The sequence below is a fragment of the Hypomesus nipponensis genome, chromosome 18 (genome assembly GCF_054491055.1).
Source record: "Hypomesus nipponensis isolate SF chromosome 18, ASM5449105v1, whole genome shotgun sequence".
In the NCBI taxonomy this organism is placed as follows: Eukaryota; Metazoa; Chordata; class Actinopteri; order Osmeriformes; family Osmeridae; genus Hypomesus; species Hypomesus nipponensis.
This window is the reverse complement of record NC_140378.1, coordinates 11,485,820-11,502,547: the sequence shown is the minus strand read 5'-3', so window position 1 is coordinate 11,502,547 and position 16,728 is coordinate 11,485,820. Positions and strand designations below refer to the sequence as shown.

General features: G+C 48.9%; 1 protein-coding gene across 3 annotated transcripts in view; it reads left to right on the top strand.

The window, feature by feature from the left end:
* Positions 1-16,454, top strand: part of anks1aa (ankyrin repeat and sterile alpha motif domain containing 1Aa) — a 56,639-nt gene extending 40,185 nt beyond the window's left edge. Inside the window, exons 15-26 of one of the 3 annotated variants that reach the window (XM_084680373.1) lie at positions 336-448; positions 5,992-6,090; positions 6,272-6,418; positions 6,513-6,620; positions 7,394-7,558; positions 7,702-7,839; positions 7,922-7,993; positions 8,179-8,265; positions 8,654-8,791; positions 10,747-10,929; positions 12,526-12,620; positions 14,708-16,454. In XM_084680373.1, the coding sequence (XP_084536499.1) occupies positions 336-448; positions 5,992-6,090; positions 6,272-6,418; positions 6,513-6,620; positions 7,394-7,558; positions 7,702-7,839; positions 7,922-7,993; positions 8,179-8,265; positions 8,654-8,791; positions 10,747-10,929; positions 12,526-12,620; positions 14,708-14,711 (1,349 nt within the window). In that variant the 3' untranslated portion in view covers positions 14,712-16,454. The other 2 variants (XM_084680374.1, XM_084680372.1) reach the window with 2 other exon arrangements.
* The last annotated feature ends 274 nt before the right edge of the window (positions 16,455-16,728 follow it).

Here is a 16,728-nt window from a genome sequence, read left to right as displayed (position 1 = left end):
CAAACCCTTTTTGGATGGTTTTGTGCTGGTTGACTGTAAGAACAAAGTGGACTTATCAGGAATCTAGTTATCAACCAGCTGCAGTTTCCCCACCCCCCCCCCCCCCTGAGCCCAAGGGCCAGTTAGACCTCAGGAGCCCGTGGTTCGGCCCCCCGCTGCCCTGCGGAGGCCGACGCCCTGCCAGGTGTCGACCCTGTCTCCCCTGCCCTCGTGGTGCTGGTGCGCTCGGCTCTGCTGGCCAAGGATGATGTGGCAATGCCACGTGTCGTCCTCCGAGTGCCGCTGCTACCGGCTGAAAGGCTTCTCCCTGCTCAAGCGCTTCCCTCTGTCGGCAGGTGCGTCCGGGCGGCTGCTGGAGCAGCCCGTGGGGGACTGGCTGGAGCATGTGGGCCTGCCGCAGTACGAGAGCAAGCTGCTGCTCAACGGCTTTGACGACCTGCGCTACATGGTGAGTCTTTGTCCTTCCTCCTCGATACTTCTGGAGCTCTCTCCTTCCCTCCTCTTGGGACGGCTCTTGTTCGTGTCCCTCCCTCCATGTTTGTGTGTGGGCCAATTATCTTGTGCTCTCTCTCCTCCATTCTGTGTCTCTGTGTCTGTCACAGTGTAGCCCTAGGAGATCTGTCTGGCTTTATCTCTCTGTTTTCCTCACATTCAATAGGTATTCATCAGATACTGAAGTAGTCTTCGATTAGGCTCCACAGATCTCATTAGCCTCTCCTGGAAAGTTTAATTTAGTCATTCCCTAATACCCTCCACATGCCCCTCCCCTACATACAGGAGTCCTTCTGCAATGGCACCACAGCATCACACAGCCATCACTGTGCCAGAGAACTGACTAATGCCAAAGGCAATCAACTCCCAGTTCTGGCCTTAGACTTTCAGGGTAGCTTCTGTGGACTTGATAAGAGTGCTCATGTGATGACGATTCATTCCTATTTCCTCCGTTGGAAAATTGAATACAGCTTAATGTCAGAAGACTGCTCAGGTGACACAGAGAAGCAGGCCACATGCTGTCAGCAGTTAGTCAACAACCACGTCCAACCTTCCAGTATGTTCTCTCCCCAGGCTGCCTCGTGGAATAGCTTCCCCCCTCTAATGAAACAGCACCTCAATAACTGCTGTTGCCGGGACGACTGGGCCGTGCGGTGCTGTTAGGTTCTGACCCCGTTGTTCTGTACAGGCTTGGTAATGAGGATTGATGGAGGAGGAGATGTGGGTCCCAGCTGGTGGAGCGCCTGGCCGTACCTGGTCTAAACGAGGGGGCCGAGGCATGTCAGGATGGCCACACTAGGCCCGTCTCTGTGCACCGCCTCTGTGCACCGCCTCTCCCAGTGCTGTCGCCTAGCTCTGGACCGCGTGTGTCTGTGCGTATGTGCACACACTACACTGTGTGGTTTTCTGTGAAATACCTGCTCGCCTTAAAATAGCCACAGTGACAGTCAATGGTGTGACTGTGTCATTTGCCACAGAGAGGGGAACTTTGTTTCACCTTGTGTTCCAACACGTTTGCACTGGTAGGAAACGAGGGTGACAGCACTCCATTTGACGTCTTTCTCCTCCTGACAGGGAAGGTCAGTGGTTTGTGATGATTGCGTGTGTGCTTGCTGTGATTTACGTGACACAGGGTCGTAAATTGGCGCCGTCCGATGTGAGTCACAGGAGAACGGGCAGCTGTCCCCTGATCCTCCCTCTGCCTGTTACCCTCTGAGGACTTAAGGATAAGGAGCCTTATCACTGCAGAATCAACACTAGTCTCTCAGTTTACACTGACTATCCATCCTGCTAGTGTCTGCTGTGTTAGTTACTTTTTAGGGAAGTACTCCATGTTCTTAGAGTGAGAGCAGCCTGGCTGGGTCACTCGAGGCCTCATCATGTGAACACTTTATTGTGGTTGTTTAATCTGCTCTAATGTCTAAAGCCCAAACTGGCAGACTTGCTTCCTGTACAGTTGAAAAGTGAGTGACTTAATCTCCTCTTCACTTTCATTTTCTCTAATTATTTTAATTCTCTTGGCTCTTGCTATCCAGCTCCCAGCTCCATCAAGTATGCTGTCTTCCTCACTCCTCACTCCCTCTCTCTGTCTCACACTCTCTGAACATCAAAACCTGCATTCAAATCTCTGACATGCAGTGGTAATCTCTCTCCTTTTATTTGTGTCCTTCGCTCTTTCACCCTGCTTCCTCATCCCTCCATTTCATCTGGAGCAGGCTGCCAACAGTCTCCTGTCTTATTTCATGCACTAAGGCCACCTGCGAGGCTTCTATCTGTGGAGGATCTGGACAAAAGCAGGAAGCTTTCAGTAACAGTTGGTCTTGTCAGCACATTCACTAAAGGGTGACCTTTAAGACTTAATGTGTTTAATAAAAACCTTCTTCTTTTGCCAGTCAATAATACTGTATGTGTGGAAGCAAGCTGAATCACAGCACCTCCAAAAAATGCATCCCAACATCAATGGCAAAGTATTTTTATCCTTATTTGGAAGGAAGATATCAGCCAACTAATTAAAACTGGACTTGCCAGCAGATTAACTGATTGATATCAATCTCCAGATGGCTAGGACACCAGCAGAAATTTATATCCAGAGCACTTTAGAACTGTCAAATCTACCAACTGACACTGCTTCACATGGTCTCTGACACCCACACAAACATACACACTCTGAAATGGCTTTTGTTGCCTGTTTTGAACCTATTAGGTTAGCTGTTGACGGTAGAAATGTATACAGACACAACCTGTTTGTACTTCCCCATAGCCCTCAGTTCATTGAATGTAAAATGGAATGAGTTGTATTCATCTGATGGCATGTTTCCATTCTTTACCCCAGGATAGAGAGGAGGTTTTGCAGTGTGTATATTACTACTTTGTAGCAGTGAGCCAAGTCCAGATGACTGATTATACCGTGTTTATGCCAGTAGCGAGGACTGTCTGATCTCTCTCTTGCCGACAGTCGGCTCCAAGCTTGAGATCAATAAGGCAACGGTGATTGTATTGTGTTGTCAGATGAAAGCCAAGAGGGGGCCTTTTAGAACACCAATGAGATGTTTTTCTATCGACCTGGAGAGAATAATTTGAAGAAGCCAGCTGCTTTCAGGAACACCCATCTCTACGTCCAGCGCTCCCAGGTGACGCATGTGGCAGTGACTCCTCCTCCTCCGCCCCCTTTGTGGGAATCAGGTCCAGGTAGCTAGGCGGCGAGCCGGCTCCCCGTCAGAGGAGGGGGTCTGCGTTAACATTCACGGCAGCGCTGACTCACAGGGAGGCTCAGCGTGGAGCGCTGCTCATCAAGGCAGTCAGGGGGAATGAATTTCCTTGAAACCTGAGGTCGGTAGAGGCCGCAGCTGCAGCAACGATCGAACAAGTTAGAGCAGGACTTGTAATCAAACACAATGATGCTGCGCGCTAGATTACAGGAGCAGTCGTGGGCCGTCTTCTGTGATTGTGCCTGTGTGATTTTGATCCATCTCTCTTCTCTCTGTTCTCGAGTCTATACGATGCAGGCCTGTGATTAACAAGGTTAGAAGTGGGCATGGGAATATTCTAAAGCAGAACCAGTCTGCATTTGAGAACATATTCATGTTTGTTTGGTTGTGCAAAGCCACAGAGATGTAGCCCAGGAACAGCTCAAGGTTAGAGCAGAATACACACCTTGAGCAACCAAAGTAACCAACAATTACTAGTGCACCTCAAGGAAAACCCTCCTCACCCAAATGTAGCCGTGTCTTACCCGTAGCACTGCAATACACCGGCCTAAGGACAGGTTTAGGGACACAGTTTTGTCAATGTCATTGGTGGGCTGTTCACTGACAGGCAGCTCAGCCAGTCACACGGAGGGAGAAGTCTTTTCCCGGGCGTGTGGGCGGCCATCTGTGACCAGGTGGAGCGAGAGAAAAGAGCCCTGATGGCAGGCCAGGGAGCACAGCCAAGATGGATGACGCCTGGGTGACACAAGCAGTACACTGGATGTATACCTCTTATCAGCTTTAGCTGAAGTCAGCTGTCTTCCTGATGTATTCTCTGCTTTACCTGCTTTGTCTGCAGTTGTGGTTGCAACATGGGGACAGTGAAAGCACATTAAAGAGATTTCCCTGTAGAGTTCAAAACCTTCACACCGTTCATCACTAGTTCTGTGTGTGCTTTAGCCAAGGCACTGGGAGGATCTCTCAGTAGAAGCTCGGACGCTGGGGATGAAAGTTACCCGTGGTCCCGGGAGGTTGATAATGTCATCCACTCTGGTGCCGTTTAGGAATTGGATAATCCCGTTCCAGTGTCCTCCCTCACCAAGGCAAGAGCACTTCTCTTGTCTCCTTGGTTACAGCAGCAGGGTTGGTTGTGAGAGTGTGATAGGAGTGTCAGGCTCAGTGCTACGGAGGAACCACGCGCGTGTGTGTCTGCACCCGCTTGTTGACATGGCAGTCTCTGACACTGGCGCAGCGAACACAAGCACACACACCTCATCTAAGATTGCTTCTGGACATGCAGTACTCTCTGTCAGCAACCCCCACCACCGCAACGCCAAAATGAGCTCATTTAAATACAGACGGCTAGGTGTTTGCATTTTTCAGTTTACTGTGCTGTTGGCTTATCGAGTTGCTCTGATGACTGATGGGCCTGAGGTTGACTGAACTCTGTATTCCAAACACAGCAGCCATCTCCGGCCCCCAGGGGGCAGGCTAGGCTGCTGTCCGAGCTGGGGAAGGCTGGGTTGGCTGGGCTCTGCTGTATGGATTTGTTCCCGCCTCATCTGTGCTTCTCAGTTTCTCATCATCGTCAACTGGAAAGGGTTTAATGGACTGTGCAGATCCCAGAGAGAAGCATGGAGCTGACCGTTTCACATGAGAATAGGAGGCCTGTCAGCTGTTGTAGTAAAGTAGAACAAACACTGTTATTCCCCTCCACCCCTTACTTAGCACTCATTTACTCCTCCTCACTTCCTCTCTCTCTGCTGTCATCAACCCCTCCTCTTTTTGTCTCTCTTTCTTTCCCTCGCTAACTCACATGATCATAATCCTGCGCAGTCAGGTTAATACACTGTAAATCCCTCACACAAACACACACACAGCTTTCTACCCTGCATCCACTCTGCAACCTTGTATCTAATGACTCCTGACACGCAACCCTGTCTCACACACACACACACACACACACACACACACACACACACAACGTCTTACCATTTCAGCTCCTGACCCACAGAGAACTCTCCACTCCCAGCTGCTGACTCTGCTGCACTGTGTACTATAAGCCTGTTACGACTCCATAGTGAGCCTCACTGTGTGGCAGGCAGCAACTCCCAGGGCAGTGTCCCAACCTTGATCACAACCTACCTGTGTGTAGTGTAGTAGACTGAGGACTACAGGAGAGGAGACGCCAAACTAACCATCTGCTTTGTAATGTCCTCCACCCATGTTTGGACAATAGGAATGATCGATAACGATTGAAGTAGGCCAGCCTTTCTAAGGAGTCTGGAGTGTTTTTAGTGTTGCAGGCGTCAGACGCCGATACTGTAACCCTCACCCCACAGCCCTCAGATTGATTCATTGATCAATCATCCCTTGCTCCAGTCCCACAGTCTCGGAGAAGCTATTGTGTGTAACTGTAGATGGTTTTGACCCCTCCTCCCGCCCTCCCCTCCTCCCTCCTGTCCTTCCACTCAAATCACGTTCGGAGGGGGTTATTGATGATGCTGTCCATGGACCCAAGCCGTTTGTTCCATAAGGGGAGGTCGAAGCTCCTCACACTCAGGAGAAATGGAGCCTTTTCTGCTGTGGTGGCATTAAGGCAGATCAATGCTAACCATGTGGGGGGCATTTCTGTCTGTGCGGTTTAATCTAAGCTACAGCTTAACCTATAGGCCCTTCGATACAAAAAGCTGTGCTAGACATCCTTTGACGACATTTTGAAAGCTACAGTTGCCATTCATGGCTTGATCTTTGTGTAGTTTTGATTCTTTTTTATGTTATGTTAACCTGCGTGTATGTGTGTGTGTTACAGGGTAGTAATGTGATGGAGGACCAGGACCTGAGAGAGATAGGGATCACAGACCCAGGACACCGGAGGAAGATTCTGCATGCTGCTAGATCTCTGCCTAAGGTCAGTCTACAAACACAGTCCTACTGTCTACTAACTGTCCTCATGAGGAAGATAGTCAGCCAAGAGCAAAGTCCCTTTGAGACTAACAACTTGATATTAAAACATAGCAATGTAGTGAGGTTGACTGTACCTCCAACTGGTTGATACATCAGTGTATCACTGACTTTGTCTCCCCCTGCAGGTGAAGGCCCTGGGCTGTGACGGCAGTAGCTCTCTCTCCTCCTGGCTGGATATCCTGGGCCTGCAGGAATACATCCACAACTTTCTGTCCAGCGGATACCGTAACTTGGAGTGTGTCAAGAACCTGTGGGAGCTGGAGATTGTCAACGTGAGTCTGGGTGTTAATACGACCTGCGGTGGAAAGGGTGTCGAGGGGGTATGTCTACTGGCTCACACGGCTTGCCTATCGTGTTTACCTCCAGGTGCTGAAGATCACCTTGCTCGGACACAGGAAACGCATCATTGCCTCTTTGGCCGAACGACCCTATGAGGAGCCTCCTGTCAAACCGCCACGTCTGTCCCAAATAAGGGTGAGGAGGATACCTCACGCTTTTCAGCTCTGCTATACCTCACGCTGTTCAGCTCTGCTATACCTCACAGTGTTCAGCTCTGCTATACCTCACAGTGTTCAGCTCTGCTATACCTCACAGTGTTCAACTCTGCTATACCTCACGCTGTTCAGCTCTGCTATACCTCACAGTGTTCAGCTCTGCTATACCTCACAGTGTTCAGCTCTGCTATACCTCACAGTGTTCAGCTCTGCTATACCTCACGCTGTTTAGCTCTGCTATACCTCACAGTGTTCAGCTCTGCTATACCTCACAGTGTTCAACTCTGCTATACCTCACAATGTTCAACTCTGCTATACCTCACAGTGTTCAGCTCTGCTATACCTCACAGTGTTCAACTCTGCTATACCTCACAGTGTTCAGCTCTGCTATACCTCACGCTGTTCAGCTCTGCTATACCTCACAGTGTTCAACTCTGCTATACCTCACAGTGTTCAACTCTGCTATACCTCACAGTGTTCAACTCTGCTATACCTCACAGTGTTCAGCTCTGCTATACCTCACAGTGTTCAGCTCTGCTATACCTCACAGTGTTCAGCTCTGCTATACCTCACGCTGTTCAGCTCTGCTATACCTCACAATGTTCAACTCTGCTATACCTCACGCTGTTCAGCTCTGCTGCATAGTAGAAACCCTACATCATACTACGATACAAACTATCACTATCATTGAGTCTAAATAACTCAAGTTGGTAATCCTGCTGTGTGTGTGTGTGTGTGTGTGTGCGTCACCAGTGTCTGGATCTACCAGGCTCCCAGACCTCCTCTCCTCTCAGTCAGATGGACTCCTACACAGGCCGGTCCATGGACCTCCTCCTGCCCCTGGGGGATTCTGGGAGGAGGAAGGACCCCGACTACGATGTAGCCCCCCGGGGCCGCAGTGAACGCCACCAGTCTCATGTGTGTGGTTATCAGTAGCATCCCAGAGACATGCTGGTCCATTGTCATGAACATGCTTTTTCTCTGTTCCTACCATGTGTGCTGTTTGGTAGACCCCGTATGCTAAACCAGAGCTTCTCCCTGTGTGCCCCCCGCCCCCTCAGGAGAGGCACGAGGACCGTCACCGGGAGCCTCGTCTGACCCTGCGGCCCCCCAGCCTGGCGGCCCCCTACGCCCCAGTCCAGAACTGGCACCACCAGCCTGAGAAGCTCATCTTTGAGTCTTGCGGCTATGAAGCCAATGTAAGGACCCTCTCTTTTGTTAGTTGGTCGCCCCCTGGCCCAGTTGAACACCTTGTTGATGTGCTCTCGTCTGTCTCTCCAGTATTTGGGCTCCATGCTGATCAAAGAGCTGCGGGGAACCGAGTCCACTCAGGACGCCTGTGCCAAAATGAGGGTGGGTCATGCCTCCTCACTCCATCTCTGCCTTTTTCCTGCCCTCGCTCCTCCATCTTTCGCTGTCAGTCTCGCTCTATGGCTATCTCTCTGTCTCTGGTCTGCCCATTGTTAGAGATCAACTACACTCTGACCTTTGAGCTAACGATTCCCAGACTGATGTACTTGCTGTTGTCTGTTTCCCAGAGGTCGACTGAGCAGATGAGGAAGGTGCCCACCATCATCCTCTCCATCACTTACAAGGGCGTCAAGTTCATTGACGCTGCAAACAAGGTTGGGACACTGACCAAAGAGTTGTTCAATAGTCTACACGGAACTGGGGTCAGGCATAGTCGGTGCGAGGTGGGGAGTCATTTGAGACACAGCAAGAGCCCTACTTTTCCATCCAAGGAGGCTAGACTACAGGACAGGAAATGGTCAGCCAGTATCTTGTTACACACATCATATTGATCCTGGTCTGCCCCTCCTGCTGTGTGTAAATGTCACCCTCTGTTCGGTCTCACAGAGACCTTTACACAAGCCCTGGCTCAGACCTAGGTTGACTGGAATCATGTGTACACACATTGACCTTTCTATATCGTGATGGAAAGGTGGCTGTTATATTTACTGGAATCTCTGCCGCCGCTCAGTGTTTCACCTGTCCTATCTCACGTCTGCGCAGAACATCATAGCAGAACATGAGATCAGGAACATCTCGTGTGCGGCCCAGGATCCCGAGGACCTGTGTACCTTTGCCTACATCACCAAGGACCTGCAGACCAGCCACCACTACTGCCACGTGTTTAGCACCATCGATGTGGTGAGATCACTGACCACATGCCCAATCTAAAATATATATTATATATACATTTAGCAGACGCTCTTATCCAGAGCGACTTACAGTAAGTACAGGGACATTTCCCGTGAGGCAAGTAGGGTGAAGTGTCTTGCCCAAGGACACAACGTCATTCGCATGGGCAGGAATCAAACCGGCAACCTTCTGATTAATAGCCCGATTCCCTAACCACTCAGCCATCTGAACCCCCTAAAACCTTCCTTATGCAGTTTGCAGGACAGCCCAACATGGCCACAGCCAGGAAACCCTAGTGAGTGGATCTCACAGCAGCCCGTCTTTAATCAGTCCTTCCTCTTCAGAAGAGGTTCTTTCCTTTGTCCCCATATCACTCCTGAGAGACTGAGGATTTCCATGTTATCTCTCTGCCTTATCTCCCTCCAAGGGTTCACGCCTTAGCAGAACTTGATTACCTCCCTCCAGACCAGAGTGGTGTTGATAACTGACCTCTTGTCCGCCCTTGGTGATTATCTAGCTGAACGGCCTCCTCCCTTGAACCCGGGCAGGGTCATCCCAGTGCACTGCTGCAGTGCAAGGAAACAGGCTGGCTGGCTGGCTGGCTGGCTGGCTGGCTGGCTGGGAGGGAGGGAGGGAGGGAGGGAGGGAGGGAGGGAGGGAGGGAGGGAGGGAGGGAGGGAGGGAGGGAGGGAGGGAGGGAGGGAGGGAGGGAGGGAGGGAGGGAGGGAGGGAGGGAGGGAGGGAGGGAGGGAGGGAGGGAGGGAGGGAGGGAGGGAGGGAGGGAGGGAGGGAGGGAGGGAGGGAGGGAGGGAGGGAGGGAGGGAGGGAGGGAGGGAGGGAGGGAGGGAGGGAGGGAGGGAGGGAGGGAGGGAGGGAGGGAGGGAGGGAGGGAGGGAGGGAGGGAGGGAGGGAGGGAGGGAGGGAGGGAGGGAGGGAGGGAGGGAGGGAGGGAGGGAGGGAGGGAGGGAGGGAGGTGTAGTCTGGACCCTCTGCCCCGAGGAGTTAATGCAGTTGTCTGAAAGCATCTGAAGGGAGTAGGGGGGAGGGAGAATAATAGGCTGGACATGTGATCTTTTAAACAGGATAGACTGGCTTGGCCTAACCTATAGTGCTGCTATCAGGCTTTGCTGTCACCACAGGCTAATTTCTCTGCAGCCCGCACAGTGCCTATCGGACCCACGGCCAACTGTTAGACAAAAGTGCTTTAAAGGTTTACCAGAGAATGTCTGTACAAACCACTTGTTGCTAGTTTGGGGTTCTGTGTTGCAGAGTTTTCTGCTGTGTTATGGCCGGTTTGTGGAAATGTTTGTGGCCCAGTGAGAATGCCTCAGATCTCCAGATGTTCACTTCCGAACACACACACACACAGAACTACAATACTTTGCTTCTGATTCCCAGTACATGGTGGCCTTCATCTATCATCCCTCAGTCGCAGCCGGGGGGCTTGTGTGAGATCAGGGGACCTGACTGAAGAGCGCACAGCTGGCTTGTAGCTGCTGTTTGGTTAGGGAAGTTTATTCTTGACAGAGAACATTTGGTTTTCAACTATTTGGTGTAGTTATCTTGCCTAAGGCTGATGTCTCCTGAGTAGTTATGCTGCTGTAGACTATATTCCCATCCTGCTCCCACTGTTGTTGATTGTTTGGAAATTGTCATGTCATGGACTAGAATACATACATAGTATGCATACATAGCCTCCTAATACAGTACCATACCATTGAGTGGTCTAAAACACCATAGACTACACAGTGCTTCCATACTTTTATACAGTGTGATTGTTAACATTAGCACTTAAGTCATTTAAGATCCCCAAATGACTAAGACTAGAGTCTGTCTGTGTAGTCAGTATCTTGCTCGGTTTGACGCAGTGTCGTATTGAGCTGCAGTCATGCATATCTGTCCATATGAAACCCGAGAGTACTAGAATGCTAATGAGGACTGCTTGTCTCCATTCGTATTGGCAGAACCTGACCTATGAGATCATCCTGACGCTGGGACAGGCATTCGAGGTGGCCTATCAGCTCGCTCTCCAGGCCCAGAGGACCAAGCAGCACCAGGGCGCCCAGGCAGGACCTGGGTCCGAGGTCATTGAGACCAAATCCAGCCGACCCGTCCCCAAACCGCGGCCCAGCATGCGGAAGACAGGGGTGAGTCTCTTCCTGTACACACAGCCTCTGCCGAAGTCCATACACAGAGAACACACAGATGTGAGGTGACATGCAGTAGAATAGCCCTTCTCAGCCCTTCACATTATTCTGAATGTTCTGATCTGCCTTCAGCCATTAGTAACCAGCCATTATCTATGGGCTGCCTCTGCATGGTGATGAGGTGATCACACCACTGGGGCCACTCATTAGATATGATGAACAGAATATATGATGGTCCACGCTCCCAGCCTCACTAGGAAGGCCTGTGTTGTTGCTGCATCGTGGAACATGAGAAGGACAACCCAGCCAGGTTGTTTCACCCCCACATCTCACAGATCTCACCGCACGTCCCCGTCCTGACAGACACGCTACAGGACTGGATTTGGTCCTGTCTTCACAGCACGCACATCTCATCAACTAACCCATCTATTTCGTCTTGTTGAGTCGATCCCTTTCACTGGTCCTACTTACTTCCTCCTCCCTAGTGTTTTCTCTTTCTTTCTCCCTCTCCTTCTATCCCTCTCAGATGGTGTTCCCTTTCTTTCTCCACCATCACATCCCTCTTTCTTCCTCTCCATTTCCCCTATATTGATGTCTGTCTGTCTGTCTCTCTTCCTGGCTGTCTGTCTCTCTCTTCCTGGCTGTCTGTCTGTCTCTCTTCCTGGCTGTCTGTCTGTCTCTCTTCCTGGCTGTCTGTCTGTCTCTCTTCCTGGCTGTCTGTCTGTCTCTCTTCCTGGCTGTCTGTCTGTCTCTCTTCCTGGCTGTCTGTCTGTCTCTCTTCCTGGCTGTCTGTCTGTCTCTCTTCCTGGCTGTCTGTCTGTCTCTCTTCCTGGCTGTCTGTCTGTCTCTCTTCCTGGCTGTCTGTCTGTCTCTCTTCCTGGCTGTCTGTCTGTCTCTCTTCCTGGCGTCTGTCTGTCTCTCTTCCTGGCTGTCTGTCTGTCTCTCTTCCTGGCTGTCTGTCTGTCTCTCTTCCTGGCTGTCTGTCTCTCTTCCTGGCTGTCTGTCTGTCTCTCTTCCTGGCTGTGTGTCTGTCTCTCCCAGGATTCTCCCCCTCAGAACAGTCGTTGCTGTTACTGTCACACCTGCACCACCCACCGCCCCTCCTTCCTTCCGCTGCACTCTGCTAGCCCTGCTACCCAGGTGCTGCCCTCTCCTCCCTCTCCGCACCAAGCCTTCCCTCCTTCCTCTCATCTCCTTCTCCTGTCCCTCTGCTATCTCCTCAGACCATCTCCTCACCGAACCTTCCTTCTCCCCTTTTTCCTTTGTGTTTGTCCTTGTTTTTTTATTTGACTGTACCAATAATCTTCCCAACCCATTCACAATCATATCAATGAACAGCTTTTATCTAGAGGGAAAACAATTGTATTTCCCTCCCCCCCACTGTTTAGGTCTTGGGAGCCTCCTAGTGGTGTGAGCCTGCCAGTTTGAGAATCACAACGTTTGATTTAGTAGCTCAACCTTTCCTATGGTTTCCTTAAATTGCTGTGTTGATTGTCATCAATAAATGATGAACAGATTGTATAGCCGTTGCCTATAATAACCCCCCCCCCCCCCATATTGTATTCTAACATCACCCAATGACATTACCCTCTACAGGTGGACTCCTTAGACCTGGAGGTGGACTCCCAGTCCCAAGGCAGTTCTACGTGGCTGGTGGATCCCAAGGACTCCAAACGCACCATCAGTACCAAGTACGAGACTACAATATTCTGAGGGGAGCCCTCCTCCTGACCTCTGAACTCTGTCATGTCCTACCTTCCTCCTCTTTTCCACCTCCTCCTGTGTGCCTTTCACTGTGACTCTGCCTCTCTCTGGTCTGGCCTCTGGCCCCTGATCCTTCCTCTGTCCCTCACACCCTCTGCCTCCGGTGGACCTGTCAAGACCCTCCTCTCCTCCCCAGTCCCAGACTACCACGTTCAGCCCTCCCGGTCTATCCCAGTCTGCCTTGGCCACTGGCTACCTCCATCTTACTCTGACTGTGTAGCTATCTTCAACTCCTTCTAGGTACTGACTAGGTCCTTCTCTTTCATGCTAGGCTGCATGAGAGCCTGTACTTGTTGCCCTTTTCCTAGCCCTATCCTCCTGTTGGCCTCCAGAAACGAAACATTTATGATGTTTCCATGGTAAAATAGTAGGAACTGTGATGTCATATAAGTACTGAGATGCTAAAGGCTTGACCTGACTGTGCGTAGAGCTAGTATGACATGGACATGACGTTGTCAAATGTGAGCTCCATACTTCCTCTTGTCCTTGATGACCCCTTCCGCTCCTCTTTTCACATTGTTCCCTAAACTTGTGGATCCTCTGCCCCCTCCCATCTCCTTTAGTGCAGTGTTCTTGTTACTCCTCTAGTGAGTTTGTTTTCTCATGCGGGGCTTTTCCTGTCCGACCAGGAGACGGCCACTCTGAGGCGCTCCTCAAGAACGTTTCTCTGTCCATCTTTTCTGAACGCTCGCAACTTCTGACTCGAGTGTGGAGAAATCAAATGTTTCGCCACAGCCAAGGATCACCTACCGGGAGGGGACTGTAAGACTGACCACATTGTTCTATGCATCAGTAGGACATTCACCTTCTCTGTTCAAAGGGATGCCACCCCTGGCCCCTTGACCCAGGACTGAACGCACTCTTAACCCAGAGCACTCAGTAGGCTGACTGTGCTCCTGCTGTCACACTTGCCCTCTGTTTGGTGCCAAGCTGCCAAAGGAGCCATGGGTCTTAGCACTGTGATGTGGAGTCTGCAAGGAGAGGAGCTAATGCAATTAGCATTGATGAGACATTTGCTAGAGAGTGACAGTGGGGTAGAGTACAGAGGGGGGAGGGGAGGAGGGGGTCCTCCATGAACGTCCCCTCTGTCCCAGACAGCCCTGTGAAGGAGCATGCCTTTCTGTGGTTTTAATCTGTTAAAACCTTGACTTGACAAACCAAGTTGATCTTTTCAAGTGGGGCTTGGGTGCCTGAAAATATTTGCATCCAAAAATATATGATAAATCGAATAGACTGTTCATGTTTTGAGCCAAAGAGATGTACAACGCATGAATTCTACTGACCACAACTTCTAGACGTTGCGTGACGTTATTTGTTGTGAACCTAGTGCAGCAATCAATAATCAAAATGATCAGTATCTGTTAATACATTTGATGGTTCATCAGGTCCTAGATACATATTTTACAACCCAAGCATTGGCATTCGCATTGGAGAAAGTTTATGCTTGTCTAGAAACTATTCTGACCAATTTAAATCTAATCTGCTCCAGGCTGAAATGTGATCATTGGATCAATGGAAGTGCAGTTTATCCAATCCTCATTTGAAGATGTATTTATTCACCTCTGTGTCGAATTTGTAATGAATTGACATGTCAAGAACTGTGTTTAAGTCAACCCAATGAATGACTCTTTAAAGAGGAAAACTTTCCTTCTCTTTTACCTTCCCTTATTTTTATTAACTCATGCTTTCTATGTGTCCATTTTGACTCAAATGCCTTTGTTTGTTTTGGAATCCAGCCAAAGTTAATATTTAAGTGCTGTCTTTGGAGTCTGTTAATGATTATACTTAAAATCCAATTTATTCTCTTGTTTTTTGTTTTTTTTACACGTCTGGCCCACTATATCATATTGTCTCTTTTTTAACATCATTGTCGTGTGTGTGTGTGTGTGTGTGTGTGTGTGTGTGTGTGTGTGTGTGTGTGTGTGTGTGTGTGTGTGTGTGTGTGTGTGTGTGTGTGTGTGCTGGTGTTAATGTGTTTATGTTTGTCCGTATCTGTCTCCCTTCTTCCCTGTAGTTGACTGTGGCCCGACCCCAAGCCAAAGTGAGAAGGACAGGGGTCTACCACGGTACTGCATTCTGGGTAGGATAAACAAATGAGCCCACCTTCCTCCCTTGCAGCCCACTATTCGCTGGGACCATTCTAACATGCTACAGTACCAGACAGGGTCAACAGCTTCCTCTTCTCTTAAACCCCCTGTCAACTGGGGGCCCCTTTCCTCTGATACCTTGTGGGTGGTGACAGCCAGGCAAACAGATAGACATCTACTGCTCCCTTTCAACCCCATCCATCAGACTCAACCAGCCTCACCAAGACCCCACCAAGACCCCACATCCCTCACCGACGTACACTGGAGAGTCAGTTATCCAGCGAAAATGTAATAATGTGGTGGGGATTCTTTTTAAGCACTCCATCCTCCTACTCATCTTCCCCTCCTATTCTGTCATGGTACTAATAAGAAAATATGGACCTGAAAAGCTAGAAAAGGCACTTTGGGTAAAACGTATACAGTATGAGAGTCAAGTTATTTCTTGTAATTTATATCTATACAATCACAAGTTAGAATTCCCCCAATATGATGATGCCTCAGACTGGTTTTCCCCAGAAATGCTGTTTTCCAATGGGAGTTGAGGTCATTTTTACTGAAACGGGGTATTTACCTGGCAATCTCATTGCAGTACCTGAGGTTAATGAAAAACTCCTTGAGAAAAAGGAAAACATTCAGTTAATCTGCACTGCTACTCATAAGTTACTCATGTGGGTACGAATAAAGAGTTAGAAAACAATGTGAGATTGTGAGTATGCAGAGACTTCCTCCTAAGTATGTCATCACCTGCTCTGTAGAATTAAAGCATCTCTTCCTCATCACCTTTTACCCCTAATACAAAACTGTGATTGTTAGTGCAACCGTGAATGGGAGTAAGTCAGTGACCTGCTTTGAGGTCTGATAAAACGACACTACAAAGTTTTTTAACAAGGGGAATGGCTTTCATTTGATTTAATAGTTGTATGTTTTGTATTCTTGTATGTTTTAACTGTTTTGATGCTGGAAACGAGGACCAGGCTGGTAGAAGAGCTCTTGCTTTACCCTGACCCCCTTCCTCTGTTCATTCCAACCGGTCCATTAGCAGAAAGGTTTAAAAATGGTACGCTACACAGCACCTCCCATATCCTGGTACCTCTTTGTAGTACTTTGTGGTCAATGGTGTATTTAGACCATGTGAATATATTATCCGGCCATTACAGTTATTACACCGTACGTTGCTATTACACAGTTCTATACATGGTCAGGCCAGTATGGTAACTATGGTACACTGTCATGAGCTTAGCTGCCTGGTCCTGTCTCAGTGTTTGCACATTTGCTAAGGATCATGGATAAAACGTATGTTGGTGATGATTCTGATGATATGGATAGTGATCATAATCAGATATTGATATTGGATTGTAAATTAATCTCTAGCAGTCTGTATTTTGATACTTGAATGATTTGCTTTTATAGATATCTATATATATGTATATGTATGTATGTACGTATGTAATTTTGCCACATTTGTCAAAAGAGAAAAACAACTATGTCTTATAAAGTTTAACATATCATGACTACCCAGCGATTAATAAGAGACTGAGAGAAATGACTCAGAAGAGGGACCTCACTACAGCTATACAGGAAAAAAGAGTGTGTACATAATCTTGGGCTTCCAGTCTTTTTTATGATTATTATTTTTCATAATTGTACAACTATTAAATAAATCAATGAAGATTGTGTTTGTTCTCACTCTTTTTGACTCAGATTCTTCTGATAGTTTTGTTGTAGGCCAGGTAATTGCAGGTGACCTCAACTACACTGTGAACAATAAGCTATGTGGACAATATAATTAGAATCAAAATGGTTGCTACAATTGAGACAGTTTCACAGTGACTTAGACTGCGATTTGCCTTGGAGATAAGAGGGTTATCTGTTGAAACAGGTATCAAAATGACATGAACATTAGTAGTGACACATTTTATGAAAGTATGCCCTCTCATATAAAATGGCT